Raw genomic sequence first — 12,065 nt, 5'->3', positions numbered from 1 at the left:
GAATATTTCTGGGTCATCCTTGTTGTGCCTAAAGCTGTAGAGAACAAGCTGGCCAGCACGGCAGGAGTCAGAGTCTGATCACAGAGCAGGGGTCTGGCAGCCAGCCAGCCATACCTAATTACTGTAATTGTGAAAGGGTAACAACACCTTGCTGGTTTCTTTTAGGTCCTACTAGACGGAACCTTACCCAAAGTAGAGGGTATTCCAACAGGTCTCAAAGTCAGACTTACCCCATGAGAGCCGCGCCACCTCCTCCTGGTAAGTCCCCTCAGCCTCAGGCAAAAACAAAGGGCCACTTACTTTGCTCTTGCCATCTGGTAATTTTTACCCATTAAAAAAATCATAGTAAAGGTTTAAAATCCTCTTTGAAAGATCCTGTCTGGAAAACATACACGGTAGGCAGTTTAGGAAGTGTACTGTTGGAGGCTGCAGACCATCAGCCAGGTGTCCCAGCAGAACTGTCCTGGTTGTTGGGGATACTGGCACGTTCAGCCACGTTGTATGAAACGCTGAATCTAAAACTAACCCTGTAGCCTTCTGCACTTCCCCGTCATGGGTAAAAGCTACGCACTTACCAAGCCGTAGATGCTGCTCTGCCGTGAAATTGCTGTCAGTGCCGTGTTTGTGTTTCATTGTCCCACCGTTAGCTAACAACTCGTGTGTGCCGGGGGCTGAAACGTACCCCCGGTGCCGGCAAGCAGCATGGCTTTTTCTGCACGGGATTGATGTCATTAGGGTGTTTCACTTCTGCCCTTGAGAGATATGATTAATTTAGCCTGTGAACTCAGAGAGAAAACAATATTCCATTGACCCAACATTTCCCAAGTGGTTTGTTTTTTTTCACTTACACTCCCAGAGTACTTTTTTTAACAAAGGGTTCTCTTTCAGTCAGCTGCTGTTTGTCGAGAAGCACAATGCTAATGGTGTAAGTTGGGTGTGCAACCAGTCTTAGTCACCAGATTAACTAGAAAATTCCCAATCCTCATAGCTGTTATGAGTCAAACTCAGGACTGCATGATCTGCAAGAGCTGCTTGGAGTAAATTGGGCAATTACAGTAGTTAAAGTGAACCTGCCTGCAAACACAAGAGTAAATACTCATACAGAGCGAGTTAAAGGAAGGAGAGGCTGGTCTAATACTTTCAGAAGCTCTTTCAGCAGTTCCACAGCTACCTGAAAAAGGCAGAAGCATTGGCTGAAGAAGCTTTGTGCCCGCAGCCCAAACCCAAACTTGCCTCGCGTGGGTGAGGTAGTTTGGATGTGGATTTGCACACAAGTCCAGGTCACTGGTGGATGCCCGTGCTTGCCGTAGGGCCTCTGACCATTTATCCCCCAGTGCTTATGACACTTCTGAGCAGACACATCAACAGAGAGTCCAAATTGACATGTAACATGGTTGTAGCATTTTTGTTGGTTGGTTGATTGGGTTTTTTCCTCCTTCTAAATTCAAACTCCTCTTTAAAGTAGCCAGTTATAGCTGGAAAAATAAGATTGACGATAGGTATTACAAAAGAATTCCAATTAGACTGTCCAGACTTTCAAGGAGCGTGATTTGGGCACATTCCTCCTTGAAAGTCACAAACAATTCTCTCTATCCTGCTCTCCCAACACGGGGAAGTTACACTGTTGTCCTTCAGCATTTGAAAGGTGTTCTGCTGTTTTCACATCCGTTTTGAAATTAACGCACCAGTAGCTGAACAAACTGTTCTGTATATATTCAGGATAAAACAAACCTTCGTTTATATTACCATAATGTATGTGCCATACTAGCTTGGGTCCCAAAGTGAGTTTTATGTACAAGTTATGACTACTTAAGCTCTGCCACACTATCAAGAGAGTATCAGAAGCAACGAGCAGCTGGTGGATGCAGTAAGGCTTTTGCCGGTGCCATGATGATGAATTCTCCTCTCTGCACAGCTGTTCATTCTGCTAATTTTCAACAGGCATAATCATAATGGGAAAAGGAGAGCATCACCCGCAGCATTAAGCAATCTAATTTCTGATGTAACTATAGCTCCCATTTTATTCAGTAGGGGTTTTAGGAATGTAAAACATGCTGAATTGAGCTCCTTAGGCCCTGACATCCAAGAGGCTCAGACATTGGGGGGGCGGGTATTTCACATTCAAATTAAAGCCATAATTATTTAAATGCATTTACCCTTGTCATCACCTAGAAAACTCGAACTCCTTTTGAGCTATCAAAGTAGCAAGGCTTTTTTTTAAAAAAAAAACCACCCCACAAACTGAGAAACCAACCTTGCTTGTGAAAATATACAAATATTTGCAGCAACTTAAAAAACAGTCTACCCAGTATTCAGGGAGCTGGGCAGAATTTGAACTTAAAAAGAAAAAGAGGCCCCCAGCAATTCTAGCTAGCTTTAGATTAACCCATATCCGGATAAAATTTTATTTGCAGTGGTTTAAACAGAGGTGTGATGGTTACATGCTAGCTAACATTAATAAGGTTGAATTCAGCTGGGAGCTAATCCTCTTGCTTGTTTGTAGCATTCAGGGCACATGTTTCAAACATGAAGCCAAAATAGATCACCAGCAGACCCAAAACTGCGTGTAAATCAAACTTGTAAGATTTCAACATTGTTTTGTTTTCAGGTTCCTTGATAGCTCACTGACACAAAGGAAAAGTTACCTTTCTTGAGCAGTAGTTCAGACTGCACGTGTTCACACTTTTATTTACTTCTAGGTCAGCAGCAAAATGGAGTAATAAACCCCCCCGAGTTTGTAGCACTGCCCCATGTCGCAGGAAACCAACGGGCCAGCCAGAAAAACCTGTATACAAACATGACACGACCGACTTTACCACGGCAGCTCTCAGGAGGATCAGGCAAGATTTCACAGCAGCCAGAAAGCTTGGATTTCCTGAAAGTGCCTGACCAAGGAGCAGCTGGGTAAGATTTTTACATCAAATCTGAGAAATTTCTGTAATAGCTTCACACACTCAAACTGTCCATGACTGATAACAACCTTATGTTGTGTACACAGATGACCAGATCGTTCTCTTGAGTTGTACTCAAAGGTGTCATCACAGGATTTCAAAACACATATTCTGTTGTAGGCCTTTAGGAACGAGGGTGAACCAGTTCTAGTTTAATATCTGAAATTTGCATGGTACCTTCTAGTTGAAGATATTAAGACACTTGGCAGGCTGTCTTTCCCTTCTGGTTTAGAGACCATAGACAGCAGATGCCCAGAGAAGCTGGCCAGCAGTCCCGTTTCAGCTGTGACTCCTGACCCACCTACCAGACCTGTACTTCTTTTTAGGAGGAAGGCTTGGCAGCATGACATTCAGGATTACTTCAGCATCTTTTGGACTTCTAAGCTGCAGCCTTGCAGAACATGTTACGATGACTATTCTAGAAGGTTAGCGAGTGGGCAGGTCTTGCTGTTGTAACTGGGCATTTCCCAATAGCCAAGAGTCAAAAGCATCAAAACTATCACCAGCAGCAGCAGAAAGATGGAACCAAGAAATCATGGGCTTAGTAGAGGGAAGCAGAACAACTCTGAAACCAGCCGCTCCAGATCCTGATTGGAAGCCCAGAAGCAGGCAAACCCCCCGATTTGTGGAAATCATGAAGACAGGAGTCTTCTGTCAAATATTTATGGGACCTTAGTGTTCCAGAACGTTAAAGGCTGTGCAAAATGTGAAGTTTTTCAATGAATGAACAGTTTCTACTTTAACTCAGACCTTATAATCCACTGTCTTGAAGAACACTAGTGGAGCCTTACTATAGAGGGAATTTAAGTTCCACTTAATGTTCAAAGACTGGGGCCTCTTCAGCAATTCTAGAAAAAAAAAAGAAAAAAAATACTGTGGTTTTGAATAAGCAGTTTGTGTTTGTCCTTGCTGATGACTTCCCAGTTGTGTGATTTAATTCTGATGTAACCAAGTCTCAGAGAGTTGCTGTTAGCAACAGCTGGTTGTCCCAGAGCACATTAAATCAGCCAGGGAAGCTACAGTAGCAGATAGAATAAAAACGCACTGTGGTGAGGTGTGATAACTTCGCATAGTAATAGCTGGTGCAGGCACAATTCTGTAGTCCACAGCTCTTTGAGTAAATGTACATGATAAATACCTCCTTGCTTAGCAGAAAAGCCATATGTACGTAGAACGAGCCATCGTTCTTACAGCTCACCACCTACATTACTCACTGAGGGGAAGAACAAGAGGAAATTTGGACTTTTCCTGCTAAGAACTCACTGTTTGCAGGTCCTTGGTTTATAGCAGTGCAGGGCCCCCCGCAGATGATTTCCCCCCCCATGGGCTCTCTTTCCCTCCCTTCCAGCACTGTCACCCCCCTCCACAGCCAGCCAGCCCCCATAGCCCAGCGCGGGCACCAGTGCGCTTGACTTTGCACCAGCCCCTGACTAGCTCAGCCAGCCTGAGCCTCTGCTTCCCACAGCAGCTGAGGCACCGTCCGTCCCCTGAAGGTGAGGCAGAAGTAAAACCACAGACGCTGCTGTAGTAAGAATGTTGCCTGAGGAGTTGCCCGGGTATCTCAGAATCTCCCAGGATCCCATTCTAGCACGGCACTCTTTCACCCTTATCCTAGACTGCCCACTGCAGGAATGCAGCGGCAACGTGCCACGTTCAAAGGCTGTCGTTGCTTACTAACACTTTAAGGCTCTCGTGAGTGATACTTTTTCTGTGAGCTGTCAGCTGTGGCTGACAGCGCATCGCTTTGCCAAACGTGGAAGAGCTTGCGCTTGGGATGTGCTGGGAGAAACCAAGAGTAAGGCAAACTTCCACCAAGTTTCCACCTGACCTTCTGCAGCCCCTTAACGTACGTATTTGCCCTCAGCCCTGGAATATTCCGAGGGATGAGATAGGACAGCTCAGTCGCCTTCTCCAGTCATCTGCATGAACGGGGTTCTCAATGGCAGCAGAAAATGACTTCTTTTTAACCGTATCAAGAGCATCTTTTTGTACCAGCAGCCCCTTCCCAGCTGTCAGGCAGCAGACAGGCTCCTTAGCAGAGGTTCTGCTCTGACCTCAGCGTTCCTTAGCGTGTGACGTCCACCTGGCTGCCATACGCATTCAGCATACCACAGCGCTGCTTCCAGAGAGCGTCAGGCACCTCACAGAAGACAGTGAGCGTACCCAGAACGGACAGATTTTGCAGTATCAAAAGAAGGGCGCGGGGTGCCTAGTAAGGGCTTTCTGGTTCCTCTACACACAGAGCAGAGGCAGTCAGCCCCCCAGCAAAATTAGGCACGTCCAGAGTATGTTTTCAGGTGTACCGATGGCCGTTGTTTTTCCCCACTGTGCACCAAGTGTCAGCCGTAAGGTACCGTAAGCAGATTTAGAGCATTTTTCTGGTTTAAGATTGGTCTCCAGATAAAAAAGAAATTAAGAACAAGTGGCCACTACTACTTATTTTAACGATTTCAAAATTTGAAGCATGTGCTAACACTCTCAGATGCATTTCCACACCTTTAAGTGGTGAAATTTGTCATTGCATGTCAACCTACTCTGTGAAAGCTGTTTTGCTAGTATTAGACATCTACACTGAGTTGAAACTGCAGTTCATGTAACAATGACAAAGCCCCTAAGCCACAGGCTAAAGCCGTTGCGATTTCTGTCAGAGAGCTACGACTGACACATGCATTACTGTGAAACGTAGCAGCCACCCCGTATGTCACGAGATGGGAACTATCACGTTGGATTAAAAAGATCAGCTACATCATACCACAGTTCCTGATGCTACAGGTACACACCAACAACCCCATCTGTTTCAGTCTTAGGAGTTTATAAGGATGATTAGCACACATTAAGGCTTCTGTTAGTTAGTTACCGTTCAAAAAAGCAGTTATGATCTATGTAGTCCATGGAAAGGGAAATAAACCCCAACCAACAGAACACACAGGGTTAGAGCACTGCCTGCCCCGTAACCGCTGTATGCTCGAGGGCTAGAAAACATCTCACCACCAGCCACAGCAGTAACGGCAACCAAAGCGGGTCTGGGACAGGCACCCACCGCTCCCCTCGGGTGGGTTTTGTGGAAATCACACTTCTCTACAGGAAGCCCCAAGTAAGACAAACGAGCGCTTGGTGACAGCTTACGATTCAGAGGAAGGAGGTAGGGAGGGAAGAGGACATCAGGGAGTGAGGGTGGTTTGGTTTGTTCTTTTGGTTTTGTTGTGGTTTGGGGGTTTTTTTCTGAGCAAGCCACAGCTGTAGGCAGCATGCAGCAGCAATACGGACGCTGCTGTGGAAGGTGAGGGAACCTCTGAAGAGGGCTCAGCACAGTAATAGTCTTAGACCTTAACATTGCAATGTGTAAGCTGCTGCCTGTCTAGTACACACTGCGAGTTCGTTGAATTGCGTCTTCCTGAAGTGTAAAAGAGTATTTTTGTCAGAAATAGTGGAAAGGGCCCACGCCGAGGATCATTTCAGGTGGGCACTGAAATAAGCAGTTAATAATTTGATTCTGCATAGGTGTGACTTCCGAAGGCGGTGGGCTCGCCTAGGGCCGGGAGCATTCTGGCACAGGGTGTTCAGCGCTGTGTGGATGCTGGCGGTGCCGGCGCTGAGCGCGCAGGCAGCAACCCCTGCAGCCCAGCTGCTGCCGGCACTGCCCGGCGCTGGGCATCTCCCAGCAGGTGGTGCTGGCGCCGTTTGACAACCCGGCAGAAGTGGGCACGGGAGCGCTTGGCCAGCAGCCTCGGTGAGCAGCTCTCGCAGGGACGGGTGGGGGACAGCTTCCGGGGGGTACACGGTGGGAGCGGGGCACCCCAAAAGGCACAAACCCACAGCTGGGCTGGGGGCTCGCCCCGCTCCCCCACCCGCACCGGTGGGCAGCACCCACCCCCTGCCGCAATGCACAGCCCAGCTTTGCCTTTCCTTGCGTGCCAGGCAGGAGCAGGAGCGTGGCACGGAGCCCAGGCGGGCAGCAGGGCCAAGGCCAGCACCATGCCTTGACCTGGCAGCTTGGTCGCTCGTTATCCTGACCCTACACGTAGTCCCGGGGACGGCAGCGTGCTGGGAGCCACAGGGATCTTTTTGCACAGAAGCCCACGCACGAGTGAGTCTGTGGAGCAGCACACGGCACCGCTGTAGCCAGCATTTGATTTGCCTCATACCAATAGCTCACCATCCAGTCCTGCCAGCAAGGCAAGTTGTGTTTGTTTTCCATCACCTTCCCAGTGCCTGCACGCTGGTGGCACCCTTGGCCAGCACAAGCAGCGGGGACCCAACTGGACCAACCAGTAACCCAGCCAACCTGGCAAACCATTTACCAAGTAGCTGGGCTCCCAGAGGCAGGCTACAACAGCCAGGCCTGCAGAGGATGGCAGCAGCAGGGCTGCCCAGCAGCCTGCCCTGTGGTGCCATTCCCAGCATGGCGATCCTCAAGTGTCTCCAGTACATTCAGCACTATGGAAAACAAACATCCCAGGGTTTTACAGCAGCAACAAACCAAAAGCAAAAGCTGCAAGGCTGTCTTCCTGAGCATTTATCAGCACCTTTAGTAACCTACTGAAAAGAAACAGTATGACTGCGTTCAGCAGTGGGCTAGATAACTTTTTCCGTGACTTTTCTTCAAAAGGGAAAGCTTTAGTGTTCCCTGTACACAAGGAGTGAGCTAGAAGAACTGTGAATTTAGTATTTGAAAACCACAGCCATTATAAATCTAACCCTTAAAAATGGTATTCAAGTTTAGCAAAGCTGCCTGAAAAGGCTGCAGCACTATCACAGCTTCAATTTCTAACAGTCTTTAACAATCCAATGTAAGCCTGAGGTTAAAAAACAAAAAAACCAATAACCCCCCAAAAAACCCCAACAGCAAAACAGCATGCTCTCACCAGCAAAACATCTATTTTAACATGTTCCTGTTCCAGTGCAGTTGCAGAAGAGCTGAGCTCATTTTCTACAGATTCTTTTCTTCTGATACCCAGGGCTAGGTTTCACGTATCTATCCCGAGCAAAGCCGATACATGCAGAACACCAGGAGAAAATCCCCTCTCCCAGTCGACACGTTTAGAACTGAAACATCACTACAACCCCGTAGTTCAGGGCTCACCTTCTGGGGCAGGTCACTACGCAAACTTAAGACCTAGACAGAGATATACTGACAATTAAGTAAGTCTAGGACTTTGTGTAAAGTAACCGTAAAGCTTTTCTGCAAGAGCTGTGTACTATTATTATGGAATTACCTGACACGATCGCTGTTGTCTCCTCCACATTGCTGGCAAGAGTTGTAATCGTTCAGCAGCTTTTAAAATTTATTTTAAACTGACATATCTAATACCTGTTCTCTCTTCCAGCCTTTATTAGCTGATGCACTGGCAAAATGCATTCCTTCCCTCTTTCCCCTTCCCAAGCTTTGGAGTGGTCACAGCTGTGACAAAGAGTTTGTGCAGCATCTCCCCTGCTGCTTCAGAGTTGACCATAACAGAGCAAGTCCGTAGATGGACCTGGAGTCTGAGGCAACTTAAAAGAGATGCAGTCTCTCTTACAGCTTAGTCACGAGAATGGTAAAGTAGCAAGCCTATGAGCTAGAACTTTGTTTTTAATGCTAGAAACTAAATCCCTGGTGAAGTTGGTGACGTTGGGGCACGGGGAAAGACAGACTAAGCTGTTTGGATGCAGAGATATGCATGAACTGCATGTGCACATTTGTTTACATATTCCAGCCCGAGCACTAAAATGTTTTCTGTGCATTTGAACTGCCGTTAGGTACCTAGAAATGGCAACTCTGTCCCTTTCACAGGGAAGTTTTACAGCGCTAGTTTAAATTATTTTAACATTTAAGAGAATCCTTTTTCCCTTGGTCTGTGATATTCTTTAAAAATCAATTCATTAGGACAGAGGGGCTGGTAAAGCTTTGAAGCACACCACATGCGTTTTTTTCTCCCATTAGCGTTCGCAGGCAGACGACAAACCGCCCCCCCCCCAGCTGGAGGAAGGCCTAAGCCACAGCCAAAACCTAAGCCTCAGGTACCGCAGTGCAGGGCGCTGTACGCATACGATGCTCAGGACACAGATGAACTCAGCTTTAATGCCAACGACGTGATCGACATCATTAAAGAAGGTACGTAGAGAGAAAAGGATCCGTTACTCAAGTACGAATCTTGAAGACACGCTGTCCCAAGTAGTTAAGATGTGACTTTTTAAGCCACCCCACATTATCTTCCCTTATGAGGCTTGCCAGTTCCTATTATAGCTCAGGGAGCAGAGAAGCCTCCACGCCAAACCTGTTCACTTAAAAGCACATTAGAGACAGATTAATGACTTACTCCTCGGTAACTGCAGATCTGTAAATTTAGTTGAGAGTAATTCTACCACAGCCTGTAGCTAAAAATTAGCCTAAACGCAGCTATAGAGCAAGACCAAAAAAGCAATAAAGCAGTTCAACTCTTTGGGCCCCCAAAGCAGCCTCATGAGGCACGGTAACGCAACCAGATTAGCAAGCTCCGCTTCTCCAAATCATTTCTCCTCAGTCCTTCGCAGAAAGGCTCTCACCATGCGGAACAGCTTGGCAAGGGTGCCTCGGGAAGTACACAGAAAGGTTTACAGAACCTCACCACTTACCTTGCTTTGTCGCAGATCCTTCTGGCTGGTGGACAGGAAGACTACGAGGGAAGCAGGGCCTGTTTCCCAACAATTATGTCACCAAGATATAAGAAACTGTCAGACAAAAATTGGCATGAAGTTACCAGTAGTTGAAGATGTCTTCCCTTGCCTTCAGGACCCTGTTCTTGTGAGAGCTGGCATTCTCAGCAGTACTTTCACCGGTAAAGTTGTAGATGAGCAAGAAGAAAGTGACCCACAGCGCCGACTTTGATCTTTCATCTTGGGAGCATACAGCAGTGGACATACCGACTGATTATTTATTATATTTAAACCTGGTTTTAACACCTAGTTAAACGCTCAAACCTACCATCTTCCTGAAAGAGGAAGGTGCTTTGCAGTCTAGAACCAGGGACTTTGAAAGGGGTGTATTTAATAAGTGCCTTCAGCTAAATATTGGTAAACCTTTTAATTATCTACTGAAGATAATGTTAAATGCACATTTCCTCTAATGCACATCAATCCGGGGAACACGTTAAGTATGCTGCTACACGTCAAGAAGATTTAGGCTCATTTGAGATGTTACCATCTATAAACCCACTGTGATGGTATATTTAATTCTGTACAGAGTTGTAATGGAACTGGTTTGTGTTTGCTGATGCGTTTAGGGACGCCAATGGGCACTACAGGAAGTTACAACAGAAACCTGTGTAGTGCTGTATGCTAAACAACGTTACCTTCAAGATTTATATTATAATATGGCTGGCCCATGTTGGATTTATGTTTAATGCTCTACCTGTTATAAGAAGTGTCTTTATGCAGAGCTGTACATTTATAGAAACAGATCATATACTGTATATAAAACATGAGTATGATAGAAACATGTATGAATGTATAATGTAGTATTCCACTGTTCTTATTAAGTAGTTCTACTAGAATTTTTATGCCAGGTACTTACAGATTATGCACTACTCCTTTTAAATGGCAAAAGCAAGCGTTATTGCTCAGCTCCGATTGCCTCCCACACCAGAGTGGCTGCTCCTTGCCATACAGTTATCAGCATTCATGCTTTGCCTCCTGAACCTCCATAAAATAAACCACAAGCAGCAGTCAGCCGAACAGGTCTGTTCTCCGTGCAGTTTGTTTTCAGTTACGTACGCACACAGATCCATCCGCAGCGCCTGCTGGCTTTCACTGCACCGCCTGCTTGAAGAGAAGAATCCCCTTCCTTTGCTCCAAACCATTTTCACCACAGCTGAAGTGCTGTGCGTTACACGTTTCCTCATTAGGAGCAGTTAAGAAAACCTGCATAAAGTGGAGTAAGCTTTCAGATACAGCTACAGATCCCCTCCCTCCTAAACCACTGCGCCCAAGCCTAAGTTAAATTCCATGGCTGAACTCTAGAAGCTAGAAACTAGGGCCTCAGTCCAGGGGGAAATCACATACACACAAGGGATCGATCACATTTTTCACAAGGCTATTTGCAGTAAGTGCTGGGCTTACTCATCCTATGGGAGAGAAAAGTCCCCTATGGAACAGGAGATAACCAGTAGCGTCAACATCCTTCACACAAGGGGGAGCACGGGGTCCAGGCCGATTCTGTAACAGTGGACACTTGCCTTTTGCATCAGCCAGCGCGCTCACGCAAGCACTGGGGAAGTGACCGGTGATGAGTTCAGTAGAACTTTGAGAATACCTGGGGGTCTGTAAACATAACAATACTTATACAAGACCCCGTTAAAAAATAGGCTTAAATGAGGTATTGAGGTAGAAAAGTTGCGTTACTTTTATGCTTGTATTCCTTGAGCATACCCATAACGATGTTTATTAGCTACAAAGGAAAGCAAAATGTTAAATGATAAGGAAAAATCTATTTATGGTGGGGGTTGACTATATTGTCCCAGGTATAGATGTTTATTGGGGGATGGTGACTGCACAGGCAATTAAAAGCTAGGGGTGGGGTGGGTGGGTGTCCAGGAGATGCAGCAGGTTCCAAGAGCTGAGCTGGTTCAAAAAGTCTCATTCCTATAGTTCCATGTACAGCCCCTGCACACTGGTTTGCATCACAGGAGACTCAAGATCTTCCTGCCTTAGCTCCCTTTGTTTAGGTACACAAACCCAGAGAACACATTGTCTTACGTTCACCTAAACACAAAGATTTAGGTGGCTAGTATGTCTTAAAGCCAGCCTACTACCTTCCCCAAACTTGAAGGCAACAAACCACAGGAAAAAATATAATCCTGTATACTTCTTCAGGACAAGGCACTGAAATAAAGTATGTTATTTAGTATCTTTTAAGGTACATCATGAAAACGAACTGTCTGCTTGCTCTGTCTTACCTGAAGAGCCAAACCAACAAGTTCCCAAATATAACTCACTATACACCCTGGAAATTCTCATTGGAAACAACTACTGAGAATAATCATCCACATCTAACAGCAAGTTGTATCAATCACCTATTTAGTCAAATGTCCTGCTCAAGACACGAGACTGCACACACGTCTAGACAATGCCTTAAACATTAATTGGCAAAGTAGCTGG

The 12,065-nt window shown here is 46.1% G+C and overlaps 1 protein-coding gene across 1 annotated transcript in view; it reads left to right on the top strand.

Annotated features, from left to right (window-relative positions):
• Nucleotides 1-10,643, top strand: part of MYO1E (myosin IE) — a 92,748-nt gene extending 82,105 nt beyond the window's left edge. Inside the window, 5 exon segments of the mRNA XM_040601544.1 lie at nucleotides 166-258; nucleotides 2,700-2,904; nucleotides 8,875-8,899; nucleotides 8,901-9,045; nucleotides 9,561-10,643. Coding sequence (XP_040457478.1) covers nucleotides 166-258; nucleotides 2,700-2,904; nucleotides 8,875-8,899; nucleotides 8,901-9,045; nucleotides 9,561-9,637 — 545 coding nt within the window. The 3' untranslated portion in view covers nucleotides 9,638-10,643.
• Nucleotides 10,644-12,065: the final 1,422 nt, after the last annotated feature.

This window comes from Falco naumanni, chromosome 7, assembly GCF_017639655.2.
Source record: "Falco naumanni isolate bFalNau1 chromosome 7, bFalNau1.pat, whole genome shotgun sequence".
Lineage (NCBI taxonomy): Eukaryota > Metazoa > Chordata > Aves > Falconiformes > Falconidae > Falco > Falco naumanni.
Note: the sequence above shows the minus strand (reverse complement) of the source record. Positions and strands in the feature narration are given on the sequence as shown.